General features: G+C 47.1%; 1 protein-coding gene across 1 annotated transcript in view; it reads left to right on the forward strand.

Moving 5' to 3' along the window:
* CLSTN2 (calsyntenin 2) overlaps window positions 1–19,228 on the forward strand; it is a 638,322-nt gene that overhangs the window by 586,617 nt on the left and 32,477 nt on the right. The window contains exon 9 of the mRNA XM_027091653.1: window positions 13,378–13,540. Within this exon, the coding sequence (XP_026947454.1) occupies window positions 13,378–13,540 (163 nt within the window). The remainder of the gene's footprint in view (window positions 1–13,377; window positions 13,541–19,228) is intronic.

Raw genomic sequence — 19,228 nt, forward strand, 5'->3', positions numbered from 1 at the left:
AGATCCGTGTGGGAAGCCCACACGGTGGAGCCTCTGTGCTGCAGATTCATCCTCTCCGTTTGGAAAGCACACTTGTCTCAGCTACTCTGCCAGAGAGCTGACAGATACACACCGGGCGGGCATGTGGCCGAAGGTGAGACAGGTTAGCCACGTGGCACCTGGTTTACGGAGCCAATACCTGAGGAAGTCTTGGCGAGATCTGAGAGGTAGGACATGCTGGCTGACTTGTCCTGTGCTGTGTCTTTGGAGATGGAAACACTTAACCAATTCCGTTCAAGATCAGCTCAAGTTTCCAAAGGGGCAGAATTTCTTATTTGAATTATTCAGAGGAGTTTTATTCGCTCACACCGAGATATATATCAACTAAACTATAATTATGTTTCTCTAACGGTATCCACTGAGATGCCTCCTTTTTTTTTTTTTTTTTAACTTGCAAGGAGAAGTCAGACTCTGTATTTCTGGACAACAAGCCTCAATATTCTGACTGGCAGGATGAAAAATTAATTTTCTTCAAATACATTATTGAATAGTTAGCTGCGTCTCAGCAACCTGTTTAATATACTGGGGTCCCCTTCAAAGAGCGTATGATTCATTCTCATCTTTGCCAAGAGATAACATTCAAAAGCACCTGATGACAGGAAACAGGAGTTCTGGGCTCCAGCCCTGCCACTAACAAGCTCTTTCACCTTGAACGAGTCCCTGATATTCTCTGGGCCCGAAGGCTGGTCGAAGGCTCCAGAGGACCCTCCCACCTGCTCTTCTGCAGCTCCTCACAGACATCCATTCCTCCCTCTCTACCTGAAGGCAGGAGCCTGAGGGCTCCCTAGGATGGGGTCTGTCCTCCTTGACACAGTGTGAACCTTTGCCACCCACCTCTCCTTTGCGTATCTCTCCGTGTAGTGCTCGCTGGGATTCCAGGTCTTTTAAGCGCTCCCCTCACCTTATTTTTAGAAAGGTCATGGGCACTTGGTACCCAGGATTTGGTCCCTATCATGGCTGAAAGGCCGTGTGCCCAGTAACAGAGGAAGAGGCCTCAGGGGAGAGCAGAGAGGGGTTGGCAGAACATGACAGCTGTTCACCTCTCCATTCATGCTTTCACTCACGCGATCTACATTTACCAAGAACCCGGAGACAGACGTGGTCCTTGCCCTCGTGGATCTCAGAGTCAAGGACTGGCCTCACCAATGAGATAGCCACCAGCCACGTGTGACCGTCAAACCCTTGAAATGTGGCTAGTCTGAGCTGAGATGTGCTGTTAGTGTGACATGCACAATGGATGGCAAAGACTTCATAAGTAAAACGTGATGTACAATATCTAAGTTTTACTATTGATTACATGTTGAAATGATAAATGGATGTATCAGATTAAATAGAGCATAGTATTAAGTTAATTCACGGTAGCTACTGGAATATGCTGGATTACATATGTGCCTTGAGTGTTGAGAGGGACGTGGGAGGGTGGAGGTGGGCGGGGATGGTGTGGGCTGGCACAGAATAGCCTGGGTGGCATGGTGGGGAGAGAGGCAGCACAGGAGGGCTGGGCACGTCCTGGACCACATGCGGGGAGGGCAGAGAGCTCATGCCAGGAACAATGGAAGTGGATGACGGTAATGAGGGGCAGGCAAACACCAACCATAACCCCTACTTTTCTTAAGCCCTCACTATGTCAGGTGCTGTTCTAAGTGTTTTATAGGTACTAAGTCATCTAAATGCAGTACTCATGAGGTGGCTACTATTGTCATCATTTCCATTTTATAGATGAAGAAACTGAGGCATAGAGAGGGGGTGTGGCTTACTTGTCCTGTCACATTTTGCTCTCCCATAGCCAGGAAGTAGTCAAATGAGGATTTGAACCCGCGAGGCCTGATTCCAGAGCGTCAGCGTTGAACATGCTACAGCCCCTCTCTAGGGTCGGGCTGAGGGGTGAGCACCTTGTGGGGAATGGGCACCTCCACAGGTTTGGGGCAGCACAGAGCCCAGTCTGAGGAGACAGGAAGGCTCCTGGGGGCAAGGAGTTTGGGGGAGAAGGGCAGAGACTGATGGTCCCATGACACCTGTACTGCCAGGTTCTCTGCTCACCCTGTCACGAGCTGTCCCCTCACCCACTGTGCTCCAGCCACAGGGCCACCGCCTGCACTGTTCCCTCTGTCTTGAACATTCTTACCCCACTGGTCCCCTCACCTGCCTCCTTTCCTTCACCATCACTTCCGGTCTCCATAACTAGGTAAACCTCCCAATTAGGGGCTCATATGGCACCTGGTACCTCCCCTTCCTAGTATTTCTTTCAGATATAATGTTACATTTATTTATGCGAGCGTTTTATTTTCTGCCTATTCCCTTAGGGAAGGAACTGCGTCTGTTTTCCCTCACTTTTTATACTCCACACCTAGAATAATTCCTGACCCATAACTGCTATCAATCAATATCCACTGAATACATAATCAAATCTTCCTGCAACATGGGTGTTCTAGCCATTGCACAAATAAAGAAACTGGCACTCGCAAGTTTAAGAAACTTGCCCCAGGTCCAAGTCCAGGTAAGAGGGCAGAGGGGAAATTTCCTCCGAGCTGGCTCACTCCAAAACCACTGCCTCTCAGTGGGACTGCGAGGATGTGCTGATGCTCCCAGGATGGGCATCAAAGCCAGAGGCTGCGGGGAGGACTGAGCAATAGGCATGGACCCTTTCCTGGCCAGAGTCATACTGGGACTCACCCGTATCTGACAACTTTTACCCTCCTTCCTTTACCCCATGAGGCTCCCACCTTCCGGAGCTCTCCATGCCTGCTGAGCTTTTGCAATCCTTCCTCTTGTGCTGCCAACCTGATGAGGTTGCCAGGATTCCAAGTGTTTGTTTGTTTGTTTTTTGGCGATACGCGGGCCTCTCACCATTGTGGCCTCTCCTGTTGCGGAGCACAGGCTCCAGACGCGCAGGCTCAGTGGCCATGGCTCACGGGCCCAGCCGCTCCGCGGCATGTGGGATCCTCCCAGACCGGGGCACGAACCCATGTCCCCTGCATCGGCAGGCGGACTCTCAACCACTGCGCCACCAGGGAGGCCCAATTCCAAGTGTTTGACACACATATGGGCTCATCCCGATGATCATGCTCCAGCTTCCTGAGCTGGACTCTTGTCACCCTTTTCTTTTTTTTTTTTTTTTTTAAAAAAAAAAACATTTATTTTTCACAGTTCTAGAGGCTGGAATCCAAGATTAGGGTTGCCACCCTTTTCTAGAGGAACCAATTCCACTGTTGCTGGCTTTTACTGTAATCATTCATTCGTTCGGTAGTTGTCAAGTGGCCATCATTTCCCTTACACCATACCTCGAGAAGCTCACAGTCTTTTGCGGGAGGGGGTTGCACCCACAGGATGAGATTGTAAACACCTCAACCCCATCCTAAAGTGACTCCATTTCAACCCCCTTTCTCGAGCCGAGCGGTCCGCTTGGTCTTTGTGCAGCTGATTACGATCAGGGAAAGAGCAGCAGAGGAGAAATAGTCTCTTTTCTAACTGTCTAATTGAAGACATGTGCTTCCCGGCCTGTGAAAATATTGAACTCACTCTGTACACGGTTGCTTACAAACTGCAACAGGCAGGCCGTGCCTCCGAGGCTCAGATCGGAGACCCAGGGCCCTGACAGGTGTCAGCTGTTCAGGAAATTCAGGAGGAAAATGTCTGCATGTGAATTCCATGGCACGTCCCGGAAACCAAAACCAGGGAGGAGTGAAAAAGCTGGGCAGGCTTGCGAGGCTTTTTGTTTTGGGGGGCAAGGGAGTCCTAATGCTTATTGGGGAAGCTGGGAGAAATGAGTGATCAGAGGCAGGAAAGCTTCAGGGTCGGCGGGGAGGGATGCGGGCAGTGGGGGGGGTGGGAGACGGTGGCATATGGTGGACAGTGGGAAACACTGGCGGAAATCTTCCTGTTTTGCTCACTGTAGCATTCCCCGTGCCCAGAAGTGCCTGGGACATAGTGGGCGCTCAATCAACCTGTGTTGAATGAACTGGATGAATCTCACACCATGTGTCTTCTGAGATTTTTTGTTGCAGGTGATGTTCATAGGTGCCCAACAGGAAAGTAAAATAAATGATGTCAGAAAATTCGGCAAACTGACTATTCTATCTGCCACATTAGCATATTAAGTTCTCTGAGGCAGAGGTTCTCAAACTTAGCCCATCTGAATCACCTGGAGGGCCTGCTGAAACACAAGCTGCCAGGCCCCACCTCCAGAGTTTCTGTTCAGTGGGTCTGGGGTGGGGCCTGAGAATTTGCATGTCTAGCAAGTTCCTCAACGTCTTAGCTCAGGCTGCTATAACAAAATACCACAGACCAGCAGTTTAGACAACAGACATTTATTTTCTCACAGTTCTGGAGTCTGGGAAGCCCCAGATTAAGGTTCCTGCAGATATGATTGCTGGTGAAGGTCCACTCCCTGGGCTGCAGATGGCTGCCTTCTCCCTGTCTCTCGTGACAGAAAGAAAAGGAGGGGACTCTGGTCTTTCTTCCTCTTCTAATAAGGGCACTAATCCCACCATGGGGGCCCCACCTGCATGACCTCATCGAAACCTAATTATCTCCCATAGACCTCACCTACAAACATCATCACATTGGGGGTTAGGCCTTCAACATATGCATTTTGAGGGGATACAAACATTCAGTTCATAGCACTAGGTGATGCTGATGCTGCTGGTCTCACACTCTGAGAACCACAGTTCTGAGTCACCTTGCAAAAAGAAATCTGTTTTACTGTGTTCAGTAAAACTTTTCCAAAATATTCTTGTCTCTGGAAGCCATTGTTCATGGTACATCTTGCAGGACAGTGTTTTACAAAACCCAGTTGGGAAAGAAGCCTGAAAGGGTCTGCAGAGAACATTTTCCTGAGTGATGGCTAGTGAGGGGCCACATAGCCATTGGCTGGTCCTGTCCCGCCTACTCACTCCTGCAGGACACAGAGCCCTTGGAATGCACAGTCCCCACTTCACTGAGAGCAGGATTTGTGCTCTAACCTCTGGCTCGCACATCAACTCAGGCAACCCTACCTCTGTGGGGCTTTGCAGAATTTGCCAGTTAGCCCAAGCCTGGGCAAGAGAAGCTTTGGCCTGGATGAGAGACCAATTGAAGTGCACTTTTTCACTAAGTGGAAATGAGGCCCATTAGTAAGGCCTGAAAGTTAAGGGATCTTCCCAGGGTGTCATGCTGGGGGGTGGTGGGAAGGAAAAAACCAGCTGGTCCAGTGAGTTGGTTATGTAGGCAAAAATCATAGAATGGTGCCAGAGTCCCACGTAAATCATTGTTGCCTAATAACAGTGTGTCTTCTCTCCCCATGGATGAGGGTAGATCCGGGGTGCTAGAAATTCTTGATGTACACTCTCCAAGCACCAATTACGAGGACAGTTTTTCAGGATGGTTTTGAAGATTTGTCCGAATGTTCCTCAACCAAATTGCAAATGGGGGTGGTCTGTGTGACTCAGATTACCTTTCATGTTTCCTGCTCCCCTGTGCTCCGCTGCCCTGAGTCAGCAGTTGTTTTTTAATTTTTTTTTATTTTAACATCTTTATTGGAGTATAATTGCTTTACAATGGTGTGTTAGTTTCTGCTTTATAACAATGTGAATCACCTATACATATACATATATCCCCATATCTCTTCCCTCTTGCGTCTCCCTCCCTCCCACCCTCCCCACCCCACCCCTCTAGGTGGTCACAAAGCACGTAGCTGACCTCCCTGTGCTATGTGGCTGCTTCCCACTAGCTATCTATTTTACGTTTGGTAGTGTATATATGTCCATGCCACTCTCTCACCTTGTCCCAGCTTACCCTTCCCCTCCCCGTATCCTCAAGCCCATTCTCTAGTAGGTCTGCATCTTTATTCCCATCTTGCCCCTAGGTTCTTCATGACCTTTTTTTTTTTCAGATTCCATATATATGTGTTAGCATACGGTAATTTTTTTTCTCTTTCTGACTTACTTCACTCTGTATGACAGACTCTAGGTCCATCCACCTCATTACAAATAGCTCAGTTTCATTTCTTTTTATGGCTGAGTAATATTCCATTGTATATATGTGCCACATCTTCTTTATCCATTCATCTGTCGATTGCTTTTTGACAGGAGGCCCAGCGGGTGCTTTCTGAGCTGTCATAAACACTTACTGCTGAAAACCCACTGAACTTCTCCCTGCCAGTTCAGAAGTGCAGGCAACCTCCTGGGGAAATCTTAAATAGATTTGCAAATAAGAGTGGCGTCTTTGCTCTGGCATGTGGTTGATCTTGGCACTAACTAAGACTTCATCTTTCTAATGTTCCAAAACAGTGGCCTGAGGGCAGATGGCCTTGCAGGTCCTCAGTGAGAACCCAGTTTGCATGCTTTCTGTCCTCCTGGTTCAATAGCTCTCCATTTCAGGAGCTCTCCAGTTCAGTTTTGACCTACCCTGCAGGAGCTTATATAGCACTGTCATCTGAATCTAACACTTGATAAGGCTGTTGCAATAAAGAAAAGCTTTCTAGAACACAAGGCACTAAAATAAAATAACACACTCCTTAGCGTGGTGTACAAATTTCTCAGGATCCCAGCCGCACTGCTCTCCACTAGCATCACCGCTGGCCTCACACATCTGACAGGATGCTGGTTGGAATGTATCCTTCTATCATGCGTAGAATTCATCTCTCTTTATTGCTTTATCAAATTTTTCATTTTGCTCTAATCTCATCTCTCTTCCAATTCACTAACTCTTCTGTCAGCTTTCTCGATTTTTTGTTTGTTTGTTTCAACAACTATGTCTTTTATTTCTGACATTTCTCTTTGCTTCTTTTTCAAACCTGCCTTCCCCTAACCCCCTTCCAATTGCTCCATTTTCTCTGGTTCCTGGAACGTGAGTTTTGATGCTTTTTCTCACACACGCAAAGGATTGTTCCCTCTTTGTTTTATCAGTGTTTACTCTGAGCTCATCTCCGGCAGGAATTGTCCTGCTCATGCCCTAGGTTGTGGGCACATGTCTGTCCAGAGGTTTTGAGTATGTCTTTGATAAAGGCCTAAAGACTTCAAGGATACATTTTTTTTAAAAATATCTATTTATTTATTTACTTTTAGTTTTGGCTGCGTCGGGCCTTAGTTGCGGCATGCAGGATCTTTCGTTGCAGCTCGAGGGCTCTTTGTTGTGGCACATGGGCTTCTCTATAGTTGTGGCGCGCAGGCTCCAGAGCACGTGGTCTCAATAGGTACGGTGCGCAGGCTTAGTTGCCCCACGGCACGTGGGATCCTAATTCCCTGACCAGGGATCCAACCTGCGTCCCTTGCATTGGAAGGCGGATTCTTGACCAATGGACACCAGGGAACTCCCAAGGATGCATTTTTACAGTGTCTGAGTTCTGGATTTCCACACCACGTGGGCTGTTTACACTTGGAGCCAATGCGCATGCTTAGAGCAGGCTTGGGTGTGTAACGTCTCAGAGGAGACATGTGTCAGAGAGGTTGGCTGGCTTCCTCCCAGCACCCTTAGGTTGATGTCAGTGGTTGTCCCAAGACCCAGGCTTCAGACAGTCCCAGGCTTTATGCAGGCATGCCAACTCGAGTTTTCTTTGCACGGGGACCTGAGACATTCCTCACTTTCGTGGGCTTCGAAACCATGGCTGATAGCCTGAGCCTTTCTAACTCTCTTATTTTTGTTTTATTTTGTTATTGTTGTTGTTATAGTTTGTGCAGCATCTCAATGTGTTTGGAAAAGGAAAAGAGTTTCCAGGTTTGTTCAGGTTGAAAATATGCTCTAAGCATTGGGGGTGTTTTATTTTAGCTCATTTCACACAGTAACCCTACGATGTAGATACTATTATTATCCTCACTGTACAGATGGAGTTGAGGATTAGGAAGCTTTACGTATTTTCCCAAAGTCCAGAACATAATTCCCCAGAAATTCCTAAAGCAGATGTGACACCCAACCCGTGACCCCCAGGCTTGACCTGCGTGGACCCCCCCACCCCCTCCTTGGCTGCCCTGCTCACCACACTCTGTGGCTGCCTTCAGCCCCAGGGCAGCCCCTCACTCTGTCTGCCCCCCACTCATACCAAAGCTTTCCCACCCTTCCCCTGCTACATTTGGCCCGCTTCCCCTGCTGAAATGCTTTCCATCTTGCAACAGCCTGTCCCACACATACTTTCTCAGCCTTTCCCCTCTCTAGTACTTATTATAAGCTCTGAGTAGGAGCGAGGGTGAAGAGATGAGAGTGGACAAGAGAAGCATCATCAGAACTTGGCAGTAACTTAGCTGGAGGGAGGGGCAGAGGGAGGAAGTTGAAAGCAATGCCCAGTGTCCCAGCTTGGATGACAGATTGGATGAAGGAGCATTTGCTGAGGCAGGGAACACAGAACAGGGAGCAGGCAGGGCTGGAGCACGGGGCTGTAGAGCTCAATATTGGACATGGTGAGTTTGAAGTGCCTGTGGAACATCTAGTGGACCATTCAGGGGCAATCTGACATGTGAGTCCATCGCTCAGAAGATAAGTATCTGCTCAAGATCCTGATTTGGCAGTCTGCATGCAAAGCTGAGCCGGTGGCTGTGTATGGAATGGAAAGAAGAGAGGCCAAGCAGGGAAGCCCACCATGGGGTTGTGGTTCACTTAACATCCAGTAGCAACGCCTTGAGGTTAGAAACCATGTCATTTCTTTCCCTGTATTTTCTAATAATTTTCTGCCCAAGACACAACTGGTCCTCCTGCTTTACAGGGTTGCAGTGAGGATTAAATAGTACAAGGGAGAGGAAAAGCTGCTTTGACATTGAGAAGCTTGTTCCAAGATTGATTGTTGCTATGACGACCATCCTCCTGCAGCCCCCAAACCCCCACAAGTCCTGTTGCCTACAGAAGAAAAGCTGTTCAAGTCCTCGGGCCTCAGTTCCAAGCTATCCTTGCAGCCTCATCTGCCACTCCTCACCTTGCCCAAACCAACGTGACCCCTCCAAGCTCTGTGTCTGTGCTCCTTCCCTCCTCCCAGTGCAATCAGACACCCGCCCCCTCCACGGCATCACCCTGGTGCCTTGCACAAATCTGTGGACATGAGTCACAACTATTACAAGCTTTTCTGTCAATTCTGTGTCTGAACTGGAAGCTCCATGAGGGCAGGTGCCTTCTTTTCTTCAAAAAGCAGGATATGCAGTTAGTAAATGTCTATAGCAGTGAGTGAATGAGTGAATCTCCATTTGCCCCAAACCTACTAGCTTCTTTGCCAGTTGAAAGGACAGATGAATGAGGAAATAAAAGGTTTCTGCTCCATTTTCCTGGAATTTTTCCTTGCCATCTATTCCTAATGAAATCTTAACAGTTTTAACCACCCTAAATGCCACCTTCTCCCAACCAGAAGTCTGGATCTCACAGTGCTTTGCACCTTGTCTGTAAGACTTATCTCAATTCCGATTGCATCTGAGTCTTCTGTGTATTTGATACCTAACCACCACCACCATGCCCTGCCCCAGATTGAAAACCTTGCAGGCAAAGCATGTATCTGCTAAGTGCTGCATCCCAAGCAGCCCTTAGTACATTCCCTCGCACATTGGTTCATAGGTAAATGTATCTCACGTTGAATAACTGCGTTCAAAAATACCTGACTCCCTGGGAAAACCAACTCAGAACTTCCAATGGGGCCCATTCAAGGACATTTGGACCAACTTGTGGGCAGCCTGATCTCCTCCCCTGTCACGGGAGGCTTCCCCAGTCTCCAACTCAACCCTGCAGTACCAGCCTGCTCCCAACTCAGACCTCCTTGGCGTTGTCCCTGCCATCACCCTTTTGGGCGGATATCCAGCATTTGTCCCTGGGCCTCGGTCTCTGATTCACTCCCCAGCTAGACAGCAGCTACCACCAGGCACTGTGGGAACACCTGCAGGTTTCCAGAGGGCAAAGCGTCTTTGGGCCAGCTGAGGGCTTGGGCATTGTCTCTGGGGATGGCATTGGACATGCCTGGTGCCAGCTGGGTTGCCCAGGGATTCATGCACATTCAGGAATGAAAGTTCCTCTCTCCCCCCAGGAAAGGTCACTTTGCCTAATTTCCTCCTTTCATGGTGGAGCCATTGCCTTGACACAGTTATTTTTGCTGCCTCCTGGCTTGATCATTTTTCAGTTTCCCTGCAGAGGGTTAATGAGGGTCTCTTTCTCATCACAGATCCACATATATGAAACCCTAATTAGGCGTTTCCTTTAGCTGCCTTCATAGATTACTTGGTGCAGGAAGTCTGCAGGAGTAAGCCCAGTCTGACTGATAGCCTCTGTTTGGACGCCGAGTTAGGAGCTCACTGGGGAAGCTCCCAACCTTTACTACCTCTAGGTCAGCTCAGGCTGCTCCCCACTCCCAGAAGGCCCTACCTTCTGACCTCGGAAAATATAAATCTTGCCATCTTTTGTGACCCATATTAAAATAAGATAAAAACGTATCCCCCTTCCAAATTGCCATATTAAAATAAGATAGAACGTATCCCCCTTCCAAATTGCCAGGATTTTCTATTTTTTTAAATACTCAGTGAGGTAAAGGTACAGTGCACGAGCAGTCTCACACTGTGTGGCAGGGGCATAAATAAGCACAAACTACTGCAGGAAAAAACTGGATGATGTATTGTCAAGAGCCTTCAGATATACCTCCAACGTTTGATCCAGTAATTCCATTCCAGGAATCTCTTCCAAGGATATAATCAGAAATGCAGAGAAATATTTGTGCAAAAAGAAATTCATTGTGGTATCATTTATAATTGCTGGTACACAATGAATACCTGAGAATAAGGGAATAATGAAGTATAAAATATAGTATAGTATCATGGAGTGTATCCATATTATACAGCCATGTAAAATGAAGATAGTAAAGGCATTTTAATACTGATGTTAAGTGAGATAAGCAAACTTTCAAGTTGTATGTACAGTGTGTTCCAAATAGACCTTTCCCAACTCTTTTTTCATGGGATGCTTACAGGAATGCTATAAATAGAAAAGTTCCGTTTTCCCAAAAGGTTGAAAAATTGTTACAGGTGTATACTTTGAGGCTGCTGGGAACCTTGGATAGGCTAATGACATGGGAAATGAAAAAACAAAAACCAAGGCTTCACTGTTTTTTAAGGTGGGACGTCACTGTTTTTAGGTGGGACATCACAGGGGCTGCTGTTCATGGAGCACATTTCAGAAAAGCTGGGGGATGTGGGGATGCCTAGGAGAAGATTGTAACGTTGACAGGGATTGCTACTCCTGTGAAGCTATGGACTTATTTTGCTTCCTCCTTGGCATTTTTTTGTATTGTCCTACAAAAATGCTGTAAGTGTTGTGAAAGAAAGCGGGCCAGAGAACCAGCCTCCATCCAGCTACGGCAGATGCAGGGTGATGTAGAGTCAGCCAGTGCATGGATTCAACATGGCAGCCGGGCCCGAGAGGGAGGCCACCGGAAGAGTGGTGATGGTGGCCTGGGCAGGGGAGCCCCCCAGTGCTGCCTGATGGGGTTCTGCCTGTATTTCAAAGGGCATGAGGTGTGGACAGGGTCACGGCACTGCCATCTGTCCGCTCTCCACCCTGGGACTGGTCAGAGGTTTCCTGATGCCTCAGAGACCATCTACCCAGGATGCTCTGACTGGCCATCCGTGATTGCAAACCCCAAGTCCAGTGTGCACTGGGTCTCCTTGGATTAGACGCTTCCTCATTCAGAACTCTCCTTAGTTCCCCACTCTTTCATCACCCCTAGACTGTGTCTTCAGATCTTCTTTGGTGCCACACCTACACCCCTAGGTCAGCCTCACCTGGGTCAGAGACCCACCCCAAGATCCCTGCACCCAACCCAGTGTCTGGTCTCAGGCATAAAGCAGGAGGTGGGTGTAAGTAGAGTTAGGACCTCTACTGAGATGTGTCAGGTACTGAGCTGTACACTCAGTGAAGTCGAACAGGATTTCGGAGACATCTGCCTGGACCCCTCCCTCCTGCTTACCTTCCAAGGGCCCCTAAAATATTCATCAGGCTTTATCAGGTTAATGGATTTCAAAAGAAGCAATTTTCTGAGACATGAAACAGAACCGTATAAAAAGAACATTAAGGGGAAAAAATCTTATTCCAGAATGAAAGGGAAAAGATCATTTAGCATCCCTTTCGTGTTATCTATTCATGAGAAACAGCACATTTAACCCAGAGCGGGGTGTAGGGAGGACTTTGATGTCCTCACTTGGGGTCACCTTCATGCAGAACTCATCTGTCTGCGTTGCCACAGACGGCAGGGGCAATGGAGACAAGAGGACACAGATGAGAGACACATCCGAGGTGGACTCCACGGGGTACAGAGGGATCTGAGGGAGAGGGAGTGGGGAGGAAAGAGAGCCTAATGCGACTTCCAAGACACTTGCTTAGGGGGCCGGAGGGAGGGGGCTCCCATCCCCAGCCTTGTCACCTTTTATGCTTCCTATCGCTTTTCCCAAGACGTGTGCCATACTGGTTTCTATTTTGCATGATGCTGTGGGAGTTGAGCATCTTGAGGTCAGGAATTGTGACTTTATCCTGGCCCCCAATGTCTCTACCCACCCATTAAGGTTAGATTTTCATTCCCAGGCCTAAGACCAGAAATCACAGGTGCAAAAGTTGTGAGGGGACATGAGTGCAAGAGTGCTGTGCACTGAGTCCAGCCAGGAGGACCCACTTGTTGTTCTTCTCTAGCTCCCCAGGCACTCTAAGGAAGGATAAAACTGAGTCCTCTTGGGCAGACTGTCTGTCTCAGAATTTATTTTGCTTGGGTTGAAGGGAGGGTGAGACTACAACAGCTCCTCAGACAAGCCTTAATCTAGAGACAAAGGAATTGCAGTGAGGGGGGGGTTCCTATTCTTCTGAAACTCATTCTTCTTCCTCTTCCCATGGTCATTGCTTCCTCCTTGATCCTTCCTAACTCCTAATTTTTTCCTCTTCTATTTTCTTCTTTCTCTTTCCCTTCCTCTGCCCCTTCTCTATCTTCTTCTTCATTTCTACTTCCAATCTAGCATCCTTCCTGGAGCTTAGAAAAACAATTTTAAATTTACTCTCTCTCTATTGAAAAACTAAGAAAAATTTGATACAGCGCAAATTTAAGCGGACACCTCCACCTGTCCACCAAGGACTTGCCAGCCTAGAGAGCTGGTAATTATGTGACCGGGATAATCTGCAGATAGCCAGATGTTTGCCTGATGATTAGCTTCTCAGGTGTTCCTCTACTCCACGGTTTGCCCCATCACGTTTGATTTGAGTTTCTATAACCTCAGTGCATATCAACCATTATGTTCATTGAGTTCTTTGCAATAAACATTGTTGATCTAAAGGTCTCTTCTCCCTCTCTCATAATTAGAATAACAGTCTGTTTGATGTTTCACTGCCTATTCAATTTTAAGTGTTGCTTCTCTTTCTTTCCACTAGATTTGTGACAAAGAATGGCATTACTATGTCATCAATGTGGAGTTTCCTGTGGTTACCTTATACATGGATGGAGCAACGTATGAACCATACCTGGTGACCAACGATTGGCCCATTCATCCGTCTCACATAGCCATGCAACTTACGGTCGGCGCTTGTTGGCAAGGTAACCCTAAGTCCAGACCTTCTTCCTGGCCCATCTGCGTACAGTCCATGAAAGGTACTGACAGAGGAAAGGGCAAAGCAAGTGGTATGAGAATCAGCCAGGAAAATTTTCTATCCCTTACTAATAAAACAGGACTTATAAAAATAAGGATGAATCCAGGCACTACGCTTGTATAATAATAAAGCACTTGGCTTGAGACCAGATTTTGATTTTAGATCAACATGAGAATTTCAGGTTGCCTCTGAGTTGGTAATACCTTTTATTGTTCTGGAACCTTAGCCGGTTTCAAACTGGGGCTGTGTGGGGCTGAATGTGGAATCTTATAACAAAATTGCCAGTTGGCTCTGTTGATTGCTACACAGGTCAGGAGCCAAGGATCTCTCTTTATTCCCAATCAAATTATCCAAGACCCCAACCCTCTATACCGGGAATTCACAAATATGTGGGACGGAGGGAGCGGGTGGATTGGTGGATTGCGCATAGGTTCAAAGCCACGAGAGGCCGCCCTCAAGTTCTGCTAAGCTCTGAGCCCCTTCCCTGCTCCCCAGGGATGGAGGCTCTTTGCTGCCTTCTCGCTTGAAGGTCCCTGCTCCCTCCTCATTTCCTCTGCTGCTGCCTCTCCTCCAGTCCCTGCACCCAGGCTAATCTCTTTGGAAGCAGGAAAACCAGCCCTCTGAGCATGCAGGTAGCCTCTCTATTCCCCACTCAGATTTGCTGGCATCTTTGTCTTTGCCCCCTTAGCAGCTGGGGTGTTTTGAAGTACCAATGGGAGAGCAGAGGGGAAGTAAAATGCTCCCCAAATAAGCAGGTTAGCACTTTGAGATGACTCGAACTCGTGTTGATGGATTCTTTGAAAGTTACTAAGATCGGTGGCCTTGACCATTCGCCATGCGGGCTTAGGGGAAAGGCGGGTTGTGGTATAAGAGTAAGTCTTCAGAGGGCTGGTTTCCTCTAGGGGAGACATAGGCCCCTCTGCACTGGGACGAAGAGTGAGTTCTGGGCAGCCCCACGCAAGAGAAGATGACAAGAAGGGCAAATGGTGCAGCCCTGGGAGCACTAGAGACACAAAGTCCGGGAAGGAAACAAAGCAGGAATGAGGCAACAGAAGAGAGTATATATTTTTTAATTGGAGTATAGTTGATTTACAATGTTGGGTTAGTTTCAGGTGTACAGCAAAGTGATTCAGAGATATGTATGTGTGTGTATATATATTCTTTTTCAGATTCTTTTCCCTTATAGGTTATAACAAACTATTGAGTATAGTTTCCTGTGCTATACAGTAGGTCCTTGTTGTTTATCTATTTTATATATAGTAGTGTGTATATGTTAATCCCAACCTCCTAGTTTATCCCTCTCCCCACTTTCCCCTTTGGTAACCATAAGTCTGTTTTCTATGTCTGTGAGTCTATTTCTGTTTTGTATATAAGTTCATTTGTATCTTTTCTTTTTAGATCCCACGTATAAACCAATCATATGATATTTGTCTTTCTCTGTCTGGCTTACTTCACTTAGTGTGATAATCTCTAGGTCCATCCACATTGCTGCAAATGGCATTATTTCCTTCTTTTTTATGCCTCAGTGAGAGAGTGTGTTTTTGAGCAGAAGTCACCTACTTGAAGTCTGACGTACATCACGGGATAGTAGAAAGCTTCTCAGACATTTCAGTAGAATGTGATAGGAGCTTCCTCAGTATTGCAGAGTTCCCCAGGATAACAGGAAAGGAAGACGGTGTCATCTGGCAAGAGTCCATGAAACTAACTAGTATAGCAAGGCACCGATTTAGAGGTTGCACAGGCATCATTAGTCACTAAACACAGCTGTGCTGGAGCGATGGCTCAGTGCCCCAGCTGGACACCCCCAGTCAGCCCGTGGATATTCCGGAACATAGCCTGGATGCTGCCCATAAGATAAGGGGGCCCCAGTCATGTCCTCAGCATGAACCTTACCACTGCTCTTCCCTAGAGGCCCTCAGGGACCACATCCGGATCCCTGTCACCCCAGCCTGCAATGGAAACCTGCCCCGAACTCTAACAAGGCCAGTTGAAACCACTTTTTCCCGGTTACATGCCAACTGGGCAGACCAGCCCCACCAAAAGAAAGTGATTTTATAAAGAATTAAGATGGTCTCTTTGGATCAGTTAGAATAGGCTAAGTTGTGCTGTAGTGACAACCAAGCCCCAGTTCTCAGTTATTTAAAATAATTCTCACTTCATATCCACTGCAGAAGAGAGGGGGCTCCTCTCTGCTTTTCCCAAGCAGACAGAGCAGCTACACTGCTGCACGCTGAGAAAGAAGAAAAAGAAAGCATGACGGACGGTGCACAAGCCCTTAAAGCTTCTGCCTACAAGTGACACCAGTCATTTCTACTCACACATTATTGGCCAAAGCAAGTCACATGGCCACATCTAACTCCAACAAAGCCTGGAAGTGAAATCTACAATATGTCTGGAAGAAAAACTGGAAATATTGTACGAACGACACTGATGAGCACTATGGTCTGTCCACTTAGTCAGCGATGTTCGTTTGACTGCTCTTCCCACGTTAAAAATACAGCCACCCTTCTCTAAATGAGACAACCTCTGAGTCCCACCTGTGACTGGCTCCAAGCTCAACGAACAGGTTCTCTGAGTGATTCCTGATGATCTTTTCATTGGGTTGAGATGCACAGGAGGCTCTGTATCTGGCCCAGATGCGGCTCCACTCCATCTGGAGACCTATACACTAACAAGAAGAAGTATTTGCTACCACCACAGCCATCACCCCCTCCATACGTGCACATGCACACAAACACACGCACACAGAGACACACACACACACTATACAATAGTGGAATGAAGCAGAATAACCAAAAAACATTTCCACTACGTAAGAGGAATAGTTAGAGAAACACAGCAGTCTTTGGTCCACAGCAATCCTGAAATCCCTCTGGGCAGATGCTGTAAGGGCCCCTGCCCTAGGGTGGGACATGTTCTTTGTGATCCTTGACTCCATTCTCTGGGAGTTGATTCCTTCCTCAATATCCACCTAGGCCACATCTGAAGACGACATTGTCACTCCATAAATAGAAGCTCTAATATTATACCTGATGACAATTTATTTAAAAGCTATACCACAAAAATGCTTTTCAAACCAAAGTGTACGTTCATTTTAAAAGAATGTGGGAGAGGGACTTCCCTGGTGGCAAAGTAGTTAAGAATCCACCTGCCAAAACAGAGGACACGGTTTTGAGCCCTGGTCCGGGAAGATCCCACGTGCCGTGGAGCAACTAAGCCTGTGCACCACAACTACTGAGCCTGGGCTCTAGAGCCCATGTGCCACAACTACTGAGCCCATGTGCCACAAATACTGAAGCCCACGTGCCTACAGCCTGTGCTCCACAACAAGAGGAGCCACTGCACTGAGAAGCCCGCACACCACAACAAAGAGTAGCCCTCGCTCGCCGCAACTAGAGAAAGCCCGCGTGCAGCAATGAACACCCAATGCAGCCAAAATAAATAAATAAATAAATAAAGATTTTTAAAAATGCTTTAAAAGAGTGTGGGAGAAAGAACGGTCACTAGGGTGTTTGAGTATTTCTGTGCTCTTCCCAGATAGATGCTAGGACCACTCTTCCTTGGAGTAAAGTGTGGCCATGTGATTTGCTTTGGCCAATTAAATGTGAGTGGAAGTGCCTTATGTCATTTCCTGGAGGAAACTTTAAGAGCCACTGTTGCAAGGAGGCCCTTTATGTACATGGATGTTTACAGTCCTCTGAGAAAGCACTAGGAAGTCCCCATTTGTGGATAAAAAAAAATGAGGGTCTGAGAGGTGAGGTAGCTTACCCAAGGTCACCCCGTCAGATTTGCCCAACCTCAACTCTTCGAAGCCTCTTCGCCTTCCACTGTGGCTTGCTGCCACTGTTGCTGATTGGTCATCTTGTTGATGTGATTATGTGTTTGGGAAAATGCAGGAACTGATGTGTATTGATACAAATGCTGTAAACCCTTTACTTTCTGAGATATCTGACAACTCTGGAATCAAAACGCCACAGAAACTCTGTATTCTCTTTGCTAATCTCTTGCTGTATACTCCTTCAACTGATCCTCTACAGAACAAGAAAAAAGAGTTTAGGCTTAGGAGTCATAAAAAATTGAGCTTGAGTCAAATTCCAGCCCTGCCGCTTACTAGCTGTGTGGATCCAGCAGAATCCCTAACTTCCTTGAACTCCTACTTTCTCACCTACTTTTTTCTTTTTAATCTAGAGTAATACCTACTCCTTATTATAAGGATTAGGTGATGGGTCCATGGAGTGTGCTTGGCATGTTTCAGTTGAATGAATGTGTACATTTGAAAACATCTGCTGGTCGCCTCGTCCACCTCCTTCTCTGCTCCTTGCACCTAAACCCAATATGGCAGATTGTCTGCAAGACCTTGGTACACTCTGGCCTCTGTGATGCCATCTTCCCCGTGGCTCCCTGCATGCACTGACCTTCTCCCTTTCCCCAGGATTAATGCTCACACTCAGACCCTGCCCTCCCAGGTCCATCTATAGGCGCTGGAAGATGGGGCTGATGGTATAGGAGAGAACCTGATCATCCAGGCTTCTGGGCATGGAGAAGATCTGATCTTCTCTGAGGGGAATGATAATCTATTGGTGAATTTTCAGCATAGGAGAAAAATCCTTTAAAATCTTTAAAATTGGGCTTTATTGGATGAGAAAGAGTTCGCTAGGAAGATAAAGACGGCAACAGCATACAGCATGGCAGAGAAGCTTGACGTCAGCATGCCCAGGGTGCCCTATCACTGGAACGTGCATGGACCAGAATGAGTTGAGAGGAGGCTGAGATAAGGAGTTGAGACCAGACCATAGTGCACCATCTTGCCTTGTTAGGAGCCTGGATTCTCTTTTCGTCTTGGAAGGAGACATCAAAAGGTCTTTCAATAGGACATGGCACTGTGAAGTTGATGGCCTGTAATGCAGTCTTTATCTCGGCATGTTTCTAAACCTCCCGAAGTCCACTTATCTACACACTCTAAGCCCGCTGTGTGAATGAACCCCTTTGGGCCTGTAATCGTGGGGAGTTTTTCAAGTACTTTTGAGATTGGCAAGGGAACTGGTTCCCATTTGTGAAATTTCCAATTGGGGTTTAACAATGAGGATAGAAAATAACGTGCTAGCAGCTTCTTGCTCCCGGGAACTGGCTCCAGCACTGAGGCTGGCCAGTGTTCTGCAGCCCCAATGAGCCTACTGTGCCCTGTTCGTGAATTGGAAAGCCAAAGTAATTGGTAGAACTTTATTTTCATTGGTATTTTTTCCAGTAATTAAAAAAAAAATTGAGACTTCATTTACACTTAAGAAATGTTGCCAGTACGGCCTAGAGCAGGCAGCATATTTTAATTCTTGAGAAGGGCTTTTTAAGTCAGGATGGACCTCGCCTTTCAAAAAAGTCCTCCTTCCTCTGCATGGCCACTGCATGCCACCTGACCATCACCTCTGTGCTCCGTGTCAGTGTTCTGGGGATGGAATCAGACCTTCTCTCCTGGCCGAGATCAGTCTGATCAGGCAGAAACGGCTGCCTTTGGACAAATACCAGGTCCCTGTCTCTGGGTCACGCCATTGGAGAAGATCTTTTGAAAGACTAATTAATTTGTCCTTTTCCTTAGAGTCCCTACTCATCCTTTTTTTTTTTTTTTTTTTTTTTTTTTTGC

This window comes from Aethalodelphis obliquidens, unplaced genomic scaffold (genome assembly GCF_003676395.1).
Source record: "Aethalodelphis obliquidens isolate GAN/ISIS:26980383/991018 unplaced genomic scaffold, ASM367639v1 scaffold72, whole genome shotgun sequence".
NCBI classification, from domain to species: domain Eukaryota; kingdom Metazoa; phylum Chordata; class Mammalia; order Artiodactyla; family Delphinidae; genus Aethalodelphis; species Aethalodelphis obliquidens.